Source organism: Galeopterus variegatus, unplaced genomic scaffold (assembly GCF_000696425.1).
Source record: "Galeopterus variegatus unplaced genomic scaffold, G_variegatus-3.0.2 Scaffold3924, whole genome shotgun sequence".
Taxonomy (NCBI): Eukaryota; Metazoa; Chordata; class Mammalia; order Dermoptera; family Cynocephalidae; genus Galeopterus; species Galeopterus variegatus.
In genome coordinates, this window is record NW_007730035.1 from 62380 (window position 1) to 85185 (window position 22806).

Here is a 22806-nt window from a genome sequence, read left to right on the forward strand (position 1 = left end):
GTAAAAACACAGGGCAAACCAGCGCCGCGTGGCGATGACGTCATTCGCGGGGGCGCGAAGCGACCACCATTAGGGTACGGTCCGTAGAGGCGGTTCGAAGATATTTTAGCCTTTTCACTTTTATACTTCCGACTCTTGCAGTTCGAGGCGGTAGTAAAATGACTGCAGGTCCCAACCACCCTCACAGCCGCCTGTTACCATGGAAGCGATCAGGTAGCTGGGGCCCGACGACTCCTTACGTCATCGCCCAAGCGCGGCCTGGGACTCGTAGCTCCGCCCTAGACTAAGGGAGGGGCAGTGCTCCTGAGAATGTTGCCTGCAGTGCCTAAAGCCTCCTCAGTAATTTTGATCCCTACCAGTCGCCGTCGGCAGCAGTCTAATTCCACGTACTCCGGGAGCAATCCCAGCCCGCCTTTACTCAGCGCCCTGCTGCCCTGCATCTGCCCGGAGGCCCCGCCCCCTGTGAGTCAGCTGATCTAGCGGACCCGCGGGGCGGACGGGCTCACGCCGTATGCAGGACGCAGTGCTGCGGGTGGAGCATCAGGTGAGGGAGCGCGGGTCCCGGGTCGACCCTTGGCTTCGGAGGGCTGGATCATCCGGGACCACCTGTGTGCGGGAGGCAGGGCTCCGGGAGCGAGGCATAGGCTCAGTCTCAGGCCCGGGAACGCGCTGCGGGGGCCTGCGGAGACGGCGCCCGCGTCTTCCCAGCCTTGCGTCCGACCGACGGCGCCTGCCTGTAGGAGCGCCGGACGCGGCCCTCTGGCCTCGGCCCCAGGTTCTCCCATCCGTTCCTCCCTCCCCGGACGAGGCGCTACTGCAGTGGTCTCAGCCGCGTGAAATTCCTTCATGCCCTCTGTTCCCGCCCCCGCCGCTTCCCACCCACTCATCGATGAAGATTTATTGAAAGCCCACACTAGACGCTGTACAGATAAACCGGGTCCCTGGCTACGAACCTTGGTGAGTGTCCCAGGGGGGTCTGCCTCAGGTTGCAAACCGCTGTGAAGAGTGGACCAGGGTTTTGGTGGCTTGGAAAGGCGATTGCGGAAAAAGAAAAAGAAGATGACTTTGATATTAAGAATTAGTAGTTTAGCCAAGTCCTTTAGTGTGCAAGTGGTCCATCAGAGGAGAAGTAAGTTTTTCTGGAGAAGCGAAGACGGGAAAATAACATAGGGGCGATCCTGAGGAAATGGTCCTGACGCTGTTGTTGGATAGTAAGGCTACCTTGGAGGCGTACACTAGGGCGGGTAGAAGCGTTCGACTGCTTCGGGCTTTGATGATGAGGGAAGAGGAAAAACATACTGGTTGAAGTGGCATGGCCCATACAGTATTTATTTATTTATTTATTTATTTATTTATTTATTTATTTATTTATTTATTTATTTATTTATTTATTTATTTATTTATTTATTTATTTATTTATTTATTTATTTATTTATTTATTTATTTATTTATTTATTTATTTATTTATTTATTTATTTATTTATTTATTTATTTATTTATTTATTTATTTATTTATTTATTTATTTATTTATTTATTTATTTATTTATTTATTTATTTATTTATTTATTTATTTATTTATTTATTTATTTATTTATTTATTTATTTATTTATTTATTTATTTATTTATTTATTTATTTTTGTCTGGTTTAGTACAGAGAAGGAAAAAACTGCTGCACCCAAATGAAGATCCTTACTCTGTTGCCGTTTTATTTGTTGGTGGCTGTAAATATTATTACAGTGGCTATAAGGAATAAAAGTGTGCTGTGTGTTTATTCTGAGCGAGTACAAAAATTCCTCAAACCTATTGGTTACGCTTTTTTTCCCATTTATCGTCTATGTATATGATTTGGAGTGATCACTTGACCTTTGAGTTAATAAATACTAAAAGAATTTAAAGCAATGAAAAATTTGCTTTTGCAGTAAATTGCAATATTTTAATCTTAATAATGTGAGTATAGTGGTTAAGGTCTTAGACTTTGGATCTGGACATATCTGGAGTCACATCCCTTTACGTCTTTGACTTTGGGCAAGTTACTTAATTTCTCTGCCTCAGTTCCATTATTTCTAAATTGGGGATAAAAATGGCTTCCTGATAATATCTTTACATGTAATGGTTCATGTATCATATCTATTACAGTGCCTAGTTTATGGTAAATATTCAATACATATTAGCTATTTTTATAATTATTAGTGTCTTTGCCCACTACATCATGACCCAAACTGACTTTTTCCCTCTAAAGTCAGTGGGAAAGAGAACTTAATATACTTTTAAAAATTTTATTGAATCATAATTGATTATACGTATTTTGGGGGTTCAACGTTGACATATGTTGATCAAATCAATATTACTAGCATATATATTGTTACAAATCGTACTTATTCTTTATGCCTCTTGTCCAATCTCTCCCCCTCCTTTTCTCCCCCCACCACTCTGATAACCCTAGATTTCTTAACCCTTCTGAAAGAGTAATGGTTACTCTGTTGATTTGTTGCCTAAATGATCTGTCCAATGCTGAGATGTGTGAGAACTGAATATTTTGAGAAAAAACTATAGATCGCTTTTTTTCCTCCCCGTTGCTGAACGGTAAGGGGATCAGAACGCTTGACCTTGGTGTTATAACACCACGATTTAACCAACTAAGCTAACCGGCCAGCTGCTAAGTTGCTTATTTAAATCAAGGGAAAGTTTCCAGGTAATTTTATGATACACAGACCTATATTTAGAGAAAATATGATTTCGGATTGGTCTGTAGTAACTTTGGTGTTTCCTAAGAGCATTTTAATGTGGAAAAGATGCTGATAAAATTCATACCTAGTTTAAATTTATTAGTTCCTAAACTATGACTAGTATTGGCAGACTCAAGGTTCATAGTTATAGCAAGAAAAGTTCAAAGCTGTTTCACAGTGTTAAAATTTGAAAAGATAATTATTTAGAAAATGAAGTACCAAACAGGCAGTTTTGGGGAAAAAAACTTGAGTGGCATTATGCAAGTCGCTTATTTTTTCATATGATTTACACAGTGTGAACTGGATTCCCTTCTCTCCAAGGGTTTTCTTCATTTTTCAGAATTTAGTTTGACATTTGAAACATTTACTTTGGGCTTTTTGGCTGTAAAAAAGCAAAGAGTATTCTAAGAACTTCACTGAGACCCGATTTTAGTTTCTGTGTGATTAGGTGGAAAGAGTACTATTAATTTACCTTTTCATGAAAAACATGGGTTTAAAGCAGTAACTGCTGGGTCCATTCTAATGTATTTCTAAAGAACGACTGGCTTGTAAAAACCTTCTCTAATTCTGTATTATTGTGAGACTAGGTAAGGTATGAGTTGAAAACTTAGAAAGGAAGGTAGAGTGGTGATTTTTGAGACTGTGTAAAAGAAGTCTTGCTTTGATATAGTGTGAGGTTGAATCCCTTTCTCAGTTACTCAGAGGAATGCTGTGAGGATTTTAGTGACTTCTAAACCATTTAACTCTTTTCAGAACTTTGTGGAATTAAATCTACCATATATTACAACTGTATTAAAGATATAGATTTTCCTGGTAGTTTTCTTCTTTTTCACAGATTTTTTTTCCTTCTAACCCTTCTCTGTTGATGACCAAATAATTCAGACATCAGTAATAAGAAAATAGTAGATTTTGTAGGGTATCAGTCCTTAAGAAAATGCCTGGGTAACCACAAATAAAATAGCAACAAACTATGACTTGGTTCTTTCTAGCAGTCAATTTATTTTTCTTCCCCTATGTCCTGTTCCTCTGTATATGTGATGGTGCTGTCTTAAGCTTATGACTTAAAATTTGCCTGCATGTAACCGAACTAATTGATCCAAGTGGGTAGAGCAGAAATGTTTAAATCAGGTAGGTGAGGACTTTTTTGGGCTATTGTATAGTTCTTCTAAGTTTGAAGAAAATGTACAGTTTTCTCAATTCCTGTGAGAAGACTGCGGCCTTTTGGTAGGGGTTCAGTTGGCTGCCAGTGAATTATGTCTAGAGTTAGTCTCATTAATTCCACAAATTGGTCAACTTATGTTTCCTTTAGTTATCACATGTTATTAAAATATTTTTTCTTTTGAGTCACCACAATGTACTTGAGTTGTCATGACCTTCCTTAGGGAGATGGTGGTTTAGACATAATAATGACATTTAGGAGAGCTGATAGTCATTCCAGGGTTCTTTGCTTCCACAACCTAAATTTTTCTTGAACGAAATTCTTAACTAAACTTGGGGTAATTGCCAAGCAAGGATGACCATAGCAGCTCTTTAAAACAGCAGTAAAGTAGAACACTCCAACTGTATATTAGTATGAAAATGGATAAACTGGTTTATTCATGCAATTGAAAACTATCTCCTACTAAAAATGAAGTAGATCTGTACTTATCAACATGGATACATCTCAAATATATAATGTTGAGTGAAAAAAGCGAGTTGCCAAAGGATATATACAGTTTAAAAACAATATAATAACAGACATTGTTTATGGATACATATGTATCTAATGAAAGTACATAAAAATAAGAACATACATGAAATGAGATATACTAATTTTAGGAGTAGTGGCTAACTCTGAGTGGAGCTCCTTTAGCTCAATGTATAATAACTTTTTCTTTTTTCTTCTATTTTAAAGAATGAGCTGAAGCAAATATAATAAGTATGCCTTATTTTGTGGGGTTTTTTTTTTTTGCTTGCCTTGGACCTTGGTGTTAACAGCTCTATGCTCTAACCAACTGAACTAACAGGCCAGCTTGAAAATGTTAATATCTGTTAAAACTGGGTAATAGGTACATGGATTTGTTATTTATTAATTTTTACAGTTTTATGTATGAGGGTACTTTAAAAATTTTATGGAAAGGTTTGTATTTTAATTCTACTTTTCTATGAACTTTTTGAGGTACCCTCATATGATTAAGATAGTTTGTAAAACTAGCACTTGAAAAATTTTGTTTATAATCAGGGCTGTTTCCTGATATGCTTTCTTTATTTAACTTTGTGGCCTTAAAGTAGTAGACTCTGGAAAAATAAGTCTTCTCTCCCAGCAATAAGAAAGGAATGTGCCAGTGCAGCTCCACTCTACACTGTGTAAAGCTTTTCTAAGAAGAAGAGACAGACCAATTATTTAGTCAATTTTGCTTTGCTGTTCGACTCTGTGCTCATGGGAGAATGCTTTCTGTAGGATATGAAATGCTGTAGTGAAATGAAAGTTCTAGAGACTTGAGGAGATGCAGACATGTACCGATCACGAACTCTCAGAGTATAGGGGAGCAAGTTGTATAATCGTGCCCTGAAAGGAATTTGAACATAGAGTGATGCAGATACAAATTGCCACACATTTCATGCAGTCATTAACACTTTTTAAAATTTGAGTTGGTTACATTTTATTATAATGTAGTAAATCTGAGTTTATATTGTTGATGCAGGTGTTCTAGTTATTGCTTAAAGAAAATAATTCTCTCTACGTATATTATTAATAAGTAAACATGATGACAATATGTTAAATGGTTGAATAATGAATAATAAAGTTAATAGCCAGTTCCTCATACGACCTCAGCATTTAAACTTGTGAGTTAAACAATATTTTCATTCCTAATCAAGAATACATGTTACTGGGCCGGCCCGGTGGCGCACTCTGTAGAGTGCGGCGCTTGGGAGTGTGGCGGCGCTCCCGCCGAGGGTTCAGATCCCATATAGAGACCGGTCCGCTTACTGGTTGAGTACGGTGCAGGCGCGACACCAAGGGTTGCAATCCCGTTGCTGGTCGCGGTACGGGCGCGACACCGAGGGTTGCGATCCCGTTACCAGTCACGAAAAAAGACAAAAAAAGGAAAAAAAAAAAAAAGAATACATGTTACTAGCACTTTCAAAATAAGTAAAACTTATGTCTTCAGAATAATATTTTTTGATATATATACTTCCTGTTTAGTTTTGTGGCCTCTTGATTATCTCAAGCACTAAGTGTTATCAGTTAGTAAAATCATACTGAGTGGAGCTCCTTTAGCTCAAAAAGGAGAAAAGTTTTTCTTCTTTTTTCTTCATACTTTGAAGTGTATTTCTAATATTGCCTTTTTTAAAAAAATTGTGGCCATTTTAATAAACGAATAGTAGCAAAATATTAAAGGAATAAATAATTCGTATGAGGAATTACACTGTACCATGTAATAACAAATCATTGAATTATAATAGTCGTCAGAATGTTTCATGGGAATTTTAGTAATCCTGAAAAATGCATTTTAAATATATGCAGTGGGTACAAAAAGGAGCTAAGTGGGCATTGCTGGGCATTTATTGTACCATGTTACATACACTCTTCTTGTCCCACCATAGGTAATACCCCTTTTAGAGGATTCACACAATCATAAGAGTGAGGTTTTAGTAGGTTTCAGCATGAAATTAGCAAGCCACCTAAAAAAAGAGACTATGAAGCCTTTGTGTCCCTGATGATAGCAAAAGCTGTCTCCATGTACTAAGGGGAAACGGACTCTTTTCTCTCTTCCCTGAGTTGTCTAACATTTGTTAAGTGAAATGAGATAAAAGTGTCTTCATTGTTAGGAAATACTATTAGCAAGTTATATACGAGAGTTTCTATTTTGAGAAGACGTATTACTTTTGTATCTGAGATTGACTTTTATTGCTGGCACTAGAAATCTATAGCATTTGGAAGTCTGTAGATTGGAATTTAAGATTAAGGGCTATGACTTCCACTCATAGTCACTTAAATATAGCCAGCTTGTACTGAGTGGTTACTGTGGGTACAAGAGTATACCAATGAGTAAGTAAGTCATAGTTTCTGACCTTGAGGAGTTTATAGTATTATTTGAAGCAATGACTTAGTAAGTGTATTATCCTATTAATAACAACATTATAAATAATAAGTAGCTTTCTAGGCCAGCCTACTGAGTTTATTCAGTGCATCAATTTACTGAATTCCCTTACTATGAGTCGAGATTTAAAGGCTGGTCAGCTCCCATGGTGGTATCAGGCAGTTTCTTGGGCAGCAATTAAGCTGAGAGGGCTGGGATTTGAAGTGGCTTTTTGACCTTTTATGGTGATTGGTTTGTCAAGACTGGTGCAAGGTCAGTTTTTCTCAGCCTTCTGTAGTGGTTGGTGAGGGCTTCAGTGGCAGGATATCCAGGAAGTAGCAGTTGTTGGTGTTTAGATTATTTGAAAGTCAGGTGTTTGAGTCAAAGGTTGCCTTAACACAAATGTAAATATATTGACCAAACTTCTAAAAGCAAATATTTATTAAGCATTTATCATGTGTAAGATACCATACTCTCTTAAATTATTATTTTCTGTTTCTTGGATCTGAACCTGGCTCACTATATTGTAATAAAATGTAACCAACTCAAACTTTAAAAAAAAATGTTAATGCCTGCATGAAATTGGTAGTAATTTTGTGTCCGGTCACAAGTCACTTGTTTTAGAAGATGGGTTCCTAGTCTCTTATTTGAGACCCATGGGGCAGATGTGTTTTGGAGCTCAGATTTTTTTTTTTTGCTCTTTAGAATAAGGTGCATAAACCATATATTATGTAACACTTCCTATGGGATCTTTGGTACCACTCCATAATCATAATAATATTTCTGCATCATAATATATGGTCACACTTAAGGGGTAAAATAATAAATAACTTCACATTAGTTCAGGTCAGATTTTGCTGTCAGATGAATTCAGGTCAGATTAGATTTTGTCACCAAAAGAGTTATGAAAAAACTTAGTTTTCAAAGCTTTTTGGATATTTGGATTTCTAGGTAAGGTATTGGGGACTTGTATATGGTTTGCAGCTCTTCTTTCTAGCAATAATTAGGACAGCTAGACCAGGTTTGTTTTAGGGTACACCCAGATCATGGTGTTAAAACAATATCCACAGCTTATTTCCTGTTAAATGTAAGCAGGAGGGTGTGTATCCAGTGGAATCTAAAAGTGGTATCAATTTATTAAGAACGAAGGTTTGCTTTTCATTTTAAAGGGCCATCTGAGAGTTTAATTACTTTACATTTTACTGTGAAGTAGATAATTATTTGAAGTATATAGAGTATAGTATAGGTGGTATATGGTATTTTGTTTGTTTGTTTGTTTTTGGCAGCTGGACAGTATGGGGATCCCTTGACCTTGGTGTTATCAGCACCGTGCTCTACCAAGTGAGCTAATAGGCCAGCCCTTATATATATATATATATATATAATGTTATATATTTATATATAGTTATATATATAATATATGTTAATTGAAACAATTGATTATACATATTTGTGTAGTAAAGAGTTGACTATCAATACTTGTTTACAATATGTGATGATCGAATCAGTATAATTGGCATATTCACCATTACAAAATGTAATCATTCTTTGTATCCATTAACCAATTTCTTGCTAATCTCTTCCCCCTCCCTCTTTCCCACCTCTAGTAACCACAGTTCTGCTCTCTCCTTCTGAAAGTTCACTGTATTATTGTGATTGTTGTTTCTTATGGTACTTTAAAGGGAATCCAGCTTTGTTCTGAGGCTCATAGAACTTAATAGCTGGAGGGAATGCTAGAGTCTAGTTTGCTCATTTTACAGAGATACCATTTGATCTGTGGAGAGGCCATGCAAGGCAAGAGAGTACCCCACATTTTCTGATTCCAAGTAGGCGCTGTTTATACAACATCACACAGCTTCTTTATCAGAGCTAGTTAACATAGTACTGGTGTATGGAGGAAAGTTACCAGAATAGAAAAAATGCAGCAGACTACAGGGATCCTGCCTCCCCAAAGGAATGTAGAGTAAGTCACACGATTAGGCAGTTTTATAACTATTAAAAGTATAAAGCAATGAAAGAACAGAAGGAAGTTTAAATGCTGTTTGAATGGTTGAGGCAAACCTTACAGATTTCCTGGAGAGGCAATCATAAAAATATTAGAAAAACAAAAATTTGGGGTTTATTTTCTTTTTCTGCATGAATATACATAATTGAGAAAGAATGCTAGATTAAATGATGTTGGTAAATTACTACCATTATTTAAGTATGTGAGGGCAAAATTTTATAATATATGCTTCACACATTTAGCCGCGGTATTCCTTTTTATTTATGTTTCCTGAGCAGTCATTTCTCTTTTTCTTACTGCCCTATTTGAATTTCAGGCAGACATGTCTTATTTGAAGAAGTAAAACATATTAAACGCTGGTGGGTAGGTTCAGTTGGTTAGAGCATGGTGTTGATAACATCAAGGTCAAGGATTCAGATCCCCCGTACCAGCCAGCCACCCTAAAAACCTCCAGCCCCCCAAAAAACATATTAAACACCATTAGAACAAAATGAGATAGATTTGTAAATATTGATGCTGTAATAAATGGCTAAAAGCTTAATGGCTTAAAAATAACACAAATACATTATCTTGGAGTTCTCTAGGTTAAAAGCTTGACAATAGGTCAAGGCTAAAATCAAGGTGTCTGCATGGCTGCTTTTTTCTGGAGGCACTAGGAGAGGATCCTTTGCCTTGCCTTTTCTGGTTTCTGGGTACCACCCACATTCCTTGGCTTATGGTTACCTTCTCTGATTTTCAAAGTCAGCAATGTAGCATCTCTCTAACCCTGCTTCCATTGTCAGGATGTCTTTCTTTGACTCTCCTGCCTCCCTCTTTACTTTTTTTGGTGTGTGTGATTTCCCTTTTTTTTTTTTTTTTGTAATTTATTTTTTATTCCCTCTTCCACTTCTAAGGACTCTTATGATTACATTGGGTCCACTTGGATAACCAGGATAATCTCCCTATCTTAAAGTCAGGTGATTAGTACCATGTAACTTAATATATTCGCAGATTCTGGACATTAGGACCTGGACATGTTTGGGGACTATTATTCTGCCCACCATATATAGTAAGTAAAAAAAGAAAGTTGCAAAAAAGTTTGTAGAGTTTTAATTCCATTTGGGTTTCAAATAATGAGTAGTGGTGATAAAAAATACAAAGTGAGAAATAGTCACCTTTAAGAACACTCTGTATTAAAAAATATGATACTAAGAGAGAATAAAGGTTGGGCTGGCCCCGTGGCTCAATGGGAGCGTGCGGCGCTGGTAGCACTGAGGCCATGGGTTCGGATCCTATATAGGGATGGCCGATGCACTCACTGGCTGAGCGTGGTGCAGGCCACACCATGCCGAGGGTTACAATCCCCATACTGGTCAGAAAAAAAAAAAAAGAGAGAGAGAGAGAGAATAAAGGTTGACTGCTTTATTCCCTTTACCAAAATATTGTCAGTATTTTGGATTGTCAGGCAGTAGGACAAAATTCATTTTACATACATTGAGTCAATTGTGTGAAGTGAGGAGTGCTTGTGCATTTCCACGTCTTCTCAGAGTTCTCTGGCTTCTGCTGGGTATTGTTGAAATTTAATCAAGAGCGCAGTGATCTCTGATAGATAAGCACAGATTAGATCTGGCTCCTGAATTTCTCTGTACCCATGAACTGTACATTGTACTAAAAGTTAGTTACTATCACATACAAAACATAGTAGCACTTAATAGTTGTATTTATTAAATACCTTTTATTAAATTTATTCAGTATATTGTTTGGTTACATAATATCTGTCATCCAACTTGAAATGATTTAAAATTTTTCTAAAATAAGCATTAGGTAGAAAGTAATTTCCTCCAGATATACAGATGGGAAATGGTAAGAATTCACAGGCAACCTGGAGAAAACAGATGGATCCTAGATCACTCCTGCTGGTATGGGCTGTTTCCGGAGCACAGTGACTAACCATGCACTATCCTTTTGCAGAAAAATCACAAATTTGGCCTCAGTATTTTTATGGTTTACACAAATAAGACCTCATTGCTTTTATTTTCATGAGTTTTGGTACCCTTAAAAATATGAATTTCTGTCTTGAAATGCATTCAGCATTTGTTTGTTTATTTTTCAGTCTCTTATTGTATTAAACATTGAGTTTCTAAACTGAAGGGTCTTGATATTTGTGCCATACTAGTAACTTTCATACAGCTCTTTTCTATTGAGTGCTGAATTTCAAAACAGCTAATTTAAATTTCAAACTTCTTTCCTCTAGCCCTTTTGATTATGAGGCATGTGATCTTGAATTGATTTGGGGAAAATACTACTAGTTCCAATAAATGGAAAACTTTCTATTTTCATGATGTAATTTTTCTATTACAGAAAAATGTAAATTAAAACTACTTGAATCTGATATGTTACTGAAGAGATTTTAGGAAATCTTTCTCAGTTAATTGGTATTTAAGTCTTCATTTGTTTCAGAAGCATTTGAAAAATAACCTTAATGTATATGTAATTTTTGTATTTAACACATTGATTTTTCTAATTGAACTTCTCCCTTTAAATAAAAAACAAAAAAATCTGTTGCCTTAAAAAGTGCAGCTTAATTGTAGGTGATCTTTTCTTTTAACATTACATGTGACAGTTAAAAGACATTTTTATAAGTTCAGTGGGCAGGCTCAGTCTAGATATTTGACTTTGGCAGGCGGGATATGAAATAGTTTAAATAGTTTCACTGCATATTTATTGCCTAGTGAATGTGCACTTGTTAGAGGGCTGTCTTTTTTTTAATCTGAGGGATAAAATAGCAAAGTATTCTTTTAATGCTCGTTGTACTTACCTGTGTTTTACCATGTAGGTCTTGATATACCTTTTGCAAAGAGGGAATGATTTTGTGATGGAGTGCTCCCACTAACCGATGGACTCAAAGAAGAGAAGGTAAAACCTTTTCTTCCTCCTCTCTTTCTAGAAAGACACAACAAACAATTCCACATATGTGTAGTTTCTCTTCAGTTTAATTTTCTTACCAACGGTTGTTAAGCAGGAATAGTGACATTGGTATTTGATTGGTAAAGAGAGAAAGATATTAGAATAAAGCTGATTAATGATAAGCTTTATTGATGGTTTCTCATGCTTATAAAGAGGCAAAAAAAGTCTTCATTTCATCATTTTAAAGCTCTTGTAGCCATTTTTTTCTTACAAATAACTTCAAATTTTCAGAAGTAGACTGTTGGGAAAATAGGATAATTTAATCAGACCCCCTTGCCTGCCTGTCCAGTTGGGGGTGGTGTGGCACAGTCTTTGTAAGCAAATTGTGTGTGTGGAGTGGAGTTAGTGCGCATGTGCAGCGCCATGATTTGGCTGGTCTGCTCCACAGGGCCATGCTCTCCAGCCTACAGTTTCCAAGGACCTGTTTGCCAGTTTCTAGCTCATAGACCTGTGTATGAGGGGTCTGGTGACCCAGCCTGGCGTGTGAGGGGTCTGGGGACCCAGCCTGGGGTGTGAAGGGTTTGAGACCCAGTCTGTGAATGGGCTTGGGGGATCTGTGAGTTCCAGACCCAGCCCTAGCCCAACAATTGGCCCAGTAGGCAGGATTACAGGCAGGTAAATAGCTTGGCATAGGCTTACTAATTATAATCACCTTTGATCCTTAAAAAACTAGTCATTGAAGACATTTAAAAGGAAGGTTAAATTTGTGTTTTCCCATGGTTATGCCCTATTACAATTTAAGGGAATATTATTTAGCAAAAGTAGATAAATTTCTAGGTATTCAAAAAAGTTTTGTACCTCATTAAAATTTTGGCATTAGTATTCTAGAAAAAATAAAATGAAAAAATATACCTTAAGTAGTGGCACATAGGAAAATTTTATGTAAAGGAAACATAGTGTCTTAATGTGCCCTTTTCTTAAAAGGGAGATAGGATATAGTTGTTAATATGCAGTTTTGTGTTTTGTATTCTTTGAGCCAAAGTTATCACATGAGTAGAATCCTTAGGCTAGAACATGAGTAAAATATGAAGGATTTACTGGTATCTGTTATAGATTTGATTCCTAAAAATGTAAAATGGCAGTCATAGCTTTAAACTCGTCATAAAGTGAAATATGGATTTCTGTTCCTCATATCTTTGTTATCAAATACTTTTTAGCAATTATAAACTAAATTTTAAAATCAGACAGTGGCAGGTTATAACTTTAATATCTAAACAAGGATTTAATGTATTGAGAAATTAGAATCTTGTAATTTCATGCTACCGAGTCATAAAACTTCCAGAAGTAGACCAGGTTTTGTTTGCTTCTTGAATAAGAGATAAGTAATTTATGGGTTTAGATTACCCTGCAGCCGTTTATGTAAATAGTTGTTTTATCTTGGCTCTTATGTCATAACCAAAATATAAAATAGGTGCTAGTTAAACTATCTGGTTAAACTATCTGACCCAGTCATCCATGTGTAGGTAAAAGGGACAGACTCATGAAAAGTATTATGAACAAAAGATACAATTCTGAATTGTAGGAACAATTAAGTGATTTTTTTTAATGTTTGTAGCTCAACAGAAGCAGAAGGATCCAAAGAAAGAGGCCTGGTCCATGTCTGGCAGGCAGGAGGATCCTTTTCGGTAACACCAGAAAGATTGTCAGGCTGGGGAGGAAAGACTGTTCTTCAAGCAGCCCTTGGAGTGAAACACGGAATTCTTCTGACTGAAGGTATTGAAAAGAATGGCTTAACAAATACTAACTGAAATGCTAAGAAATGCCTGAGTGTGTAAGATCAAGTAAGAGAGTTATTGGATACTAGGGGTTCTTAATGGACTTTGCTGGAGCTTATACTTTTTGTTTTCAAAATATGTTCTTGCTTCCTTTATCAGAAATCAGCTTAGTTTTTAGATTTAAGATATATCATTAACTAGAAGAAAACAAATATGTGAAAAATTAACTTTTTAAGAAGGTTACCTATTCAGTGACTCTTTTGCTATAACTTTTGTTCATTAAATGTATCTGAATAATAATGCCTGTAGTAGCTAATGTTTATTAAACAGTGTGGGCCAGGCACTACACTAAGCACTTTCCACTGAATCTTCACCACCAGCCCACGAGGCAGCTACTATTATTATTCACAGATATGGAAACTGAAGGTCAGGGAGGTTAAATATGAGGGTACTTCAAAAAGTTCATGGAAAGATTCATATTATCTTTTAATTCTATTTTCCACCAATGTTTTGAAGTACCCTTGTACTTTTCCCAACCACACACAGCTATTAAAGTGTCAGGATTGGAACTCAGTGTGATTTCTCAAACCTGCTTTTTAAGCCACTTGGCTATACTGTGTCAGTATAATTTTACAATTTTTTAAAAATTTTTATTTTGTGTCCCTTTACCAATTCTTCCTTTTCACCCCCTCCTTCTCCCTCCTGCTCCCCCTCATCAACATCATATCTGTTCAATTATCTTAACAAGTTCAAGGAATTATTGTTCAGTATAATTTTTCTTAGGCATAAATAGCAACTTACAAGAGCCTATTATAAAATCTATGAATCTATAAAAGATAGAAACATATCCTATAATTTATATGGATAGTTGCCTTTAATCTTGATGGCAGTTTATCAGCTCAGTCATGGCAAATTTAGTTTGGGCCAGGACTGCCATTGACTTCACTACTTTATAAATTTCTGCTCTGTAAGCACTTACTAAGTATTAAATAATGCTTTGGTATTTTTCCTTCTAGTAGCTAAGGGAAGGTAGATTTTAGGAAACAAAGCTTAAATCTGGCCATGGTGGTTTTAAGGGGTAAACATGGATTTCTTTCTAATCTCTTTATTATTATATCACTTTTATTATAATAATATAAATTATTATGTCGAGTGGAAAAAGCACGCTCATTTTCTCCCACTATACTCTCACAACATGCTTCTGACACCAGATGCATAGGGGTTTCTCCCCACACACTAAGCAAGCAATTGGTTCTACAGTGGACACCAGCTGGCTGTCCTCCAATTCAAATCTATTCTGACACTGTCTACCTGAAGATAGCATCAGATCCCACAGGTTAGGGGCTCAGCCCCCAAGACTGCCCCCACTTCAGATACTAGTTGCAAGTTCAGGCCCCTGGAACTTCTGATCAATCAGCTATCAATTGGAGTTCCCACAATCCCCTCCTTCCTCTTTAGGTTCAGTTAATTTGCTAGAGCAGCTCACAGAACTCAGGAAAAGATTTACTTACAATTACTGATTTATTAGAAAGGATATTTTAAAGGATACAAATAAATATTTTAAAGGATACAAATAAAACAGCCAGATGAAGAGATACATTGGGTAAGGTCTGGAAGGGTCACGGGCACAGGAGCTGGGATGCACCATGCTCCTGGCACGTGGATGAATTCAACTGTCCAGAAGTTTCCAAAGCCTGTGCTCTTGGATTTTAATGGGAGTTTCATTACAGAAGCACGATTGAAGCCTGGACAATCATGCAGAAATGTGATTGGACAAAAAGGGTATGATCTAACATTGACAAACGGGGTGGGGAAATCCAGCAAGGCCTCTGTGCAGCATTCCTTCCTCCAGGACCTGTCCTAGAATGGGAGTCTTATAACCTACAGTCAAATAAGATAGATCAGAGAATTTCCTGCCTGGGGGAGGAAAAGGAGTAGGTGAAAGGAGGGCAGGAAAAGGACAGAGAGAGATAGACTCTGTTTTCTGAGACCTCATGCATTCCAACATTACAACAGAGGAACGAGGGCTATGGGAGTTATGAGCTAGGAACTGTGGACAAAAACATATATGTATATCTCACATATATTATTTAACACTTTAGAAAAAGCCTTATTTTTAAAATGTGAACTATAATAAATACCAGCCCTATGGGCTTCAAAATATATAGTTCTTGGGGCTGGCTGGTTAGCTCAGTTGGTTAGAGTGCAGTGTTGTAAAACCAAGGTCAAGGGTTCAGATCCCTATACCAGCCAGCCAGCATTGAAAATTGTGTGTGTGTGTGTGTGTGTGTGTGTGTGTACATATATAAAATATATATACACACACAGTTCTCAAGCATATATATATATAAGTGGAATTCTGTTATTATTGTTGTATTCAGTAAGATATTTAGAGTATCTTCATTAAAATATTTGGAAACCTTTAGTGAGATTTTTGGAAACCCTTCATGAACACGGTATCATTAACATCTAGAATCTATAAGGCTGGGACAACTGAGGGAAAAGTTTTTAAAAAAAATATAAATAGCCTGTCATTGCTCATGCTTAAGCAGTATGCTGGTATTAAGTGTCAAAGTTACAAAAAATCCCATCTTACACAAGTCTGAAGTGGCAGAAAGATTCCAGTGCTACCTTTTTTTCAGGTGAAGAAATGGTATTTGATTGAATGCTAGAAATTTTCAAGCTTCTTTGTCTCTCTTAAATTTCAGCATTAGCTCATAATTCAATGAGGATACTTCATTGATTTACTATTTTTGATGTGCTCTAGGTTTTCAAAATGGTGGGGGTGGCTAAATGTTCATTTCTTTACAATATTGCTCTCTCTGGTGGAATCATATCAATTGAAAGAGTTGGTGAGCTGTTGCAAATGTGTTGTTCTATCACTTGGGAAAAATTTTAAAAGATCTTACTTAACCAGTGAGCTTATTTTCTCAGTACTCTTTACCTAAACTGTAAATTCCCTAATAAAAGCACATATCTTCCCTCAAGCCACCATTGTGTTCTTCCTTACACAGATGTTGTGATGAGTTAATTTGATGTATACATATATCTGCCATGTATAACAGGTCAGAGATAAAGTTTGAGGTTTTTCCATCATCAACTCAATTGCTGCCTTGCAGGGAAACAATAGTACTTTCTTCTTTATTAATTTAAGAAATGCATTAAGTCTCTGGTCATATGGAAAAGAAGGGATAGTGGGCTTTTGTTCAATGTTTTTTAACACTCTTGGCCAAGTCTTTGTTCTGTTTGAATTTTTAGCCAGCACAGATCCTACGTACATGCTCACAAACTCCCATAATACTCCAGTAAAATTAAGACTTGGTAGCATACCTGTATACAAATAAGATCATCATTCATGCACCCAGCTCACTAGTGCCTTTCATTTTAATTCTAAAACTAACCAGTCATTCTGACAGGTTTATTTGTTTTTGCTTTGTTTTGTTGTGATGGTTTGCTTTTTAAACAAACTTTACCTCGGAAAGACTATCTAGTATCTAGTTCACACAATATTATATATATTTATACAATATTATATAAAACATTTAAAAATTATACATAACATGATATACAACATGAAGGCAGCCAGGTCTTGTTAACTAACACTGGTGCTTTCTGTATAACCTAGAGGCATAAAGCTAATTTCTTAGTTTTGGCCAAAATCAATCTCTAATGTTTTTATACCATTACATAATTTTCCGCTGCTCTGACTTATTTAGTAGTAAGTATTCTAGATATGAGTAAATGTGTCTGTTTTATCTTCTGCTTATTTTGTCTTAACATGGTTATTATTTTGTCTTTGAACACTTGGAATCTGCTTCTGTAATAGTCTATAATGATAGCTGTTAGCAGGGGATCAGTGGTAGGAGTTTGTAAGATCAAGCTGCCTTCATTTGAAAGCAGACTCCTGCAATTTGTAGAAATCCTCACTGCAGTGCAGAATGTCAAAAGATGTTATTTGTTAAAAGATGAATACATGTGAAACACAGCATATTGAACCAAATCTCTATAACTGTGCTTTTGAAAATTTGAAAAAAATTCTATTTTGTTAAATCTAGAGGGGACTAAAAGTTAGCTGGTAAAATATCTGGTTAATTCACCAAGCTTCTCTTTTTTTTGTTTAATCTTCAGATGGTGAAGTCTACAGCTTTGGGACCCTTCCCTGGAAAAGAGAACCAGCAGAAATTTGTCCAAACAGCCCCATTCTAGAAAATGCCCTGGTTGGACAATATGTTGTTACTGTGGCCACAGGAAGTTTCCACAATGGAGCAGTGACAGAAAGTGGTGTTGTGTACATGTGGGGGGAGAATTCTGCTGGCCAGTGTGCAGTAGCTAACCAGCAGTATGTGCCAGAACCGAATCCTGTCAGCATTTCTGATTCTGAGACCAGTCCTTTGTTAGCAGTCAGAATTTTGCAGTTGGCATGTGGAGAGGAACACACCCTGGCATTGTCGATAAGCAGAGAGATTTGGGCATGGGGTACCGGTTGTCAGTTGGGTCTCATTACCACTACCTTCCCAGTGACAAAGCCGCAAAAGGTAGAACATCTTGCTGGGCGAGTGGTGCTACAAGTTGCCTGTGGTGCCTTCCACAGCTTAGCGCTTGTACAATGCCTCCCTTCTCAGGATCTGAGGCCAGTCCCCGAAAGATGCAACCAGTGCAGCCAGCTCTTAATTACTATGACCGACAAAGAAGACCATGTGATTATATCTGACAGTCATTGTTGCCCATTAGGTGTGACACTGTCAGAATCCCAGGCAGAAAACCCTGCCAGCACTGCCATCAGCCCCTCCATTGAAACCCTTGACAGTCAGGGAGAAGTATTTGAGAACTCTCTTGTAGAGAATGATCTGCCCATTGCTACTGAACTGAATGTGGGAAGTGTTCAGACCACAAGTGGTGATGCCATTTCTTCCCAACAAAACATCATGGGAAGAACTGAAATTTCTTTTGCCAGAAACACACCATCATACCCTGACACCCAGGCAGTAAATGAATACTTGCAGAAACTGTCAGATCATTCAATAAGAGAGGACTCAGAGAACGGTGAAAAGACGATGCCATCTCAGGTACTGGTAAATTTTATAATGTAAAGGTATTTCTGGAGTTGAAATATATGAGCTTTTCTTTAGAAACTTTAAAATGCTTAAGGCTTGGTAGCATCTTTTATTTTTTTGAGTTTGGCTATAATTCTGTTTTATCAGGTAAGCCTAGAAAAGGAAAGAACCTAGATTAATTTAAAATCACTCTTTATATTCAGGGTCTGGCCCTTTATGATGTTGAAAGGTGTCATGCTGGGCTTGTTTTGTAAGTTGGAAAATACCTTTTTTTTTTTTTCTTGCTAGTCCTTTTGCCCCATGGCTAAGATACTGACTTTTGGTGGGCCCTTGAATAGTTTAATCTAATATGACTATATATTCGCCAAGATTCTTCTGAACTGTGTTTGTACCACTTTTCAGAGTTCTGTAGAGAAAAGTCCTTTTCGTCTTTAACAGGGAAGGTTGCTGTGTTATCCTTGAATTGTAGGCAGACTTAAAACTTACAGGCATTATGTAGTTTTTTGTTTTTGTTTCGCCCAGTTATAGCTGTAGTCCTCACTGGGCTTTATTTGGGGAGGGAAGGTTAATGTTTTCTACACCTTATTTAAACTATTCTCATTTGAAAATGTGTGGCAAAATACTTATTTATTTTTAACTTTATTATTATTTTTTACATTCTGAGATGTTGCAGAGCATTTGGCAGGGAGGGGGTGGGGGAAGGGGGAGAAGAATAGGGTGGGAAGAGGCGGAAGGGGGGTTGTGATTGAGGCCTGTGGCACCACCCTCATTCCAACTGGAAAGCCCAGGGGTCTTTCAGTGGTGGTTTGGTCATCACTGGGCTGGATGCGGACATTGTGGGGGGCGTGTGACTGAGGCCCTCGGCCCCCCACCAACCTGGCTCAGGAGTCTGAGGTGCTCCAAGTGGCCGCTGGGTGGTTGTCGCTGTGCTGGGTGTGGATGTTGTGGCAGGGCGTAGCTGGGGCCCTTGGCCCTCCCCCCAACCTGGCTTGGGAACTCAGGGAGCTTCCAGTCCTAGGTTTTATAGGTGTTCTTTGGTGGTGTTAGACCTTTACTGATTAATATCAGAAGTTTGTCCCTGGGCCGGCCCAGTGGCGCACTGCTACAGTGCGCCGCTTGGGAGCGTGGTGGCGCTCCCGCCGAGGGTTCGGATCCCACATACAGACTGGTTCCCGCTCACTGGCTGAGCGAGGTGCGGGTGCAGCACTGAGGGTTGCGATCCCGTTGCTGGTCCCGGTCCGGTACGGGCGCAACACTGAGGGTTGTGATCCGTTGCCGGACATGACAAAAAAAGGAAAAAAAAAAAAAAGAAGTTTGTCCCTGATTTCTGTGTTTTTGTTTTTTGTTTTTTTTCTCTTTCAGTTCTGTTTTGGATTATTCACTGTTCCCACCACTTAAACTCTGCACTTGAACTAATTTGTTGTCCTTTGATTACTTCTAAAATGGGGGAACTTCCTAAGGGAACCAGCACTTGAGCCCTGTGGTTGAGCTAAATTGCTGCTTTGCTGCTGATTTTCCAGGGAAGGCTTTTTGTGCAGCCTGGGTTTTAATTGTTGACCATGTAAGCACTTCCAGGTCTTGTGAGGCCTGGTACACCTGCATTATGTGGAAAGTGGTCTGGGCCTGAGTCTTTTCAGCAAACTGCACCCCTACAGTTCTGTATACCGGATCAGTCTCCCCTGAGTGGTCCTGTGCTGATTGAAGAGCAGATCAGCTATCCATGCTTTGCCCCAGTGTTCCCCTGGTGGACCCATCTCCACCCACCCCCTGCCCCGCACTCTAAACACTTCTCATAAGACGGGCCCTGTGCCAGTCCCTTGTGATGACTCACCTGTCTCTGAATGGCTCCTTTTTTCAGTTTTCTGTGGCCCCTCTTATGTGTGTCCACAGGAACCCTATTAGTGGTCTAGCTGGCCTGGGGGCCGCCAAGGCCCTCTTCTCCCCTGAAGCCTCTGAGCAACTTCATACGGAGGGCTCAGCAGTGGCTTTTGCCAGCTCTTGCTACTTGTGCTCACCAGGGCCAGCCTTGAAGTGGCTGGGGCTCGGAGTGGTTGGAGTAATCCTTTCTTTCTCTCGTCGTGGCTTCTGCCTTCATGAACTCTATAGGACTCTCCTTCTCTTACCTTGAGCTCTAGCAGCCCTAGCTTGGCAGTTGTTGCTTTTTAATAGTTGTAAATTGGTTGATTGTGGGAGAGGGTGACGCTGGGGATGGTCTATTCCTCCATCTTGACCAGAAGTCCTATGTGGTAAAATAGACAAAAGCTATTTACCAATAGCATATAGTAAAATTTGAATCTCCCTGCTTAAAACAAATAGTTCTAAAAAGATAATTTCTGTTTTTTACTCTTAGTGTAGCCTTTTAATTTTGCTTTTACCAAAACTCTTAAGGTAAGGAAATAAAACAAAAACATCTAATAATAAAAGAACTGCCTTATGGTGGGTTTTTTCAGGTTTTTGAAGCCACATACCCACTTGATTCTTTAATCCTCTTGTTTACTCTGTCAGAATGAGAATATGGAGGTATTTTTAGAAATAGTCTTCATTTTACAATCTGTTCACTAAACCTTGTGGATATTTACTTTTTTTAAAAAAAATTAAGAATAAGCTGTTTGGAGAAAGGTATTATAAAAATCTAAACAAAACAAACGTAATAATTTAACAAGAATGTATGTAGAAAATTCTTAGACCGTACATGCTTATAAAAAAGCTTGACTTTTACCAAATGTCATTCCTCTAATTTTTAAAATTTAAAATTAAAAGTTTATTGTATATAGTTTATTTGATTATTATATTACCATCATTGAAATTCATTTTCCTTTGGACTTATTTTGTTAAACGTTTAAAGTTTTCATTACTTATGCTAGTTTTGGCAGCATGTGTTTTTATTAAATTTAATTCATTGTAAATAATGTCTCAATCATACAACTAATTCTTGAGGAATTTATGTGATTTAGGACAACTTTTTTCTCTTCTTGTCAGATATAACTGAGAGTCCCTCACGTTCATGAAATAAACCAAAATATTTTTGGTTGGCTGGGACTCCTAAAATAATCAAAATTACTGGTCATGTATTATTATTATTCTTTTTTGGTTTATTTATTTACTTATTATGTTCTTAAATATAATTAAGTAGAGGGGGCTAGTTGGAACAACAGTTTTAGGTATATAAGGTAGAGTTTTGTGACTTTCTTCTACCTAATGATAAAAACTCCCTATAGTAGTCACCCCTAAGTACCATCACTCCTTCTGTTATGAGCCTTTGTAAATAAAGATGGAAATAGTGACACTAGTTATTCTGAACAAGCCATTGTGGGAACCACATCACCAAAGAAGTAATAGGCTTTGTATTTATCTCTTTTTAACATCGTATATTTGTATATTTTGTTGACTATTTTAATTACAGACTACTCATCTGCACAGAAGCAGCTCTTCTGAACTCAGTATTTAATTCAGTAAAATGTATTGCATACCTATTACATGTCAGGCACTGTACTAGGTGCCTGGAACCAGAATCCTTTAAGAAAATCAGAAGCCAATGTCTTTTTTTTTTTTTTTTTCTGACAAAGAAATGCTTTATTAATACAAGCACACACACACTATAAAGCACTAAGGAATTTAAGTATCTATGTCATAGCAAACAGGTGGCAATTTAACATCCAGGCTCGACGGAATGCTTGAAGGAGACTGCAACAGATTAGACTCCCATGGCCAAGGGGCCATCTTCACAGGTGAAGGGGGCCCCAGCTGGAACAGCTTTGTGAGTTCTCTGTCCTAATCGAGGATCTTGAGAGTCACTCCATTCAAGGGGAGGTGTGCAATCTGGTGCTCTTCTGGGCAGATCAAAACTTTCAAAATTTAGAGGATTGAAGGGAAAGAATTTTTCTATTTCTGGATAGGTGTTATCTGAGGCAGGAACAGAGCTTTTTGCTTTAACAGTCTTCTGAGTCATGTTTTTGGCAGAGATGGTTGGCAGTGTTTGTTTGAGGGGTCAATTAGTCTTTACCGACTTTTCTGTAGCTCTGTTGACAGTTCCCAAAGCCTTTCTAGCAGTTTTAGGTGAGGCTGGTGGAGCATCGAACATTTTGCCAACACGTGGTGTTGAAACCTGAGATTTCCCATGTAAGGCTTTGACTGAAGGCCTAGACCCCAGCTTTAGCCCATCCTTAGGAGCCACGTGGGTGCCTGGTTCTCCGTTTTCCTTATCAACAAAGATCAGATAGCCATTCAGGATTACTCGTTCACTCATGTTGCTCCCAACAGCCAAACTCAACCAGCACTCCGCAGCCCAGAAGCC

At 37.8% G+C, this 22806-nt stretch overlaps 1 protein-coding gene and 1 pseudogene across 1 annotated transcript in view; one reads left to right on the plus strand and one right to left on the minus strand.

Annotated features, from left to right (window-relative positions):
- Positions 1 to 659: 659 nt before the first annotated feature.
- Positions 660 to 22806, plus strand: part of ALS2 (amyotrophic lateral sclerosis 2 (juvenile)) — a 74346-nt gene continuing 52199 nt past the window's right edge. Inside the window, exons 1-4 of the mRNA XM_008586286.1 lie at positions 660 to 957; positions 11613 to 11692; positions 13299 to 13456; positions 17587 to 18524. Of these exons, the coding sequence (XP_008584508.1) occupies positions 11673 to 11692; positions 13299 to 13456; positions 17587 to 18524 (1116 nt within the window). The 5' untranslated portion in view covers positions 660 to 957; positions 11613 to 11672. The remainder of the gene's footprint in view (positions 958 to 11612; positions 11693 to 13298; positions 13457 to 17586; positions 18525 to 22806) is intronic.
- On the minus strand, positions 22120 to 22758 carry LOC103601880 (annotated as a pseudogene).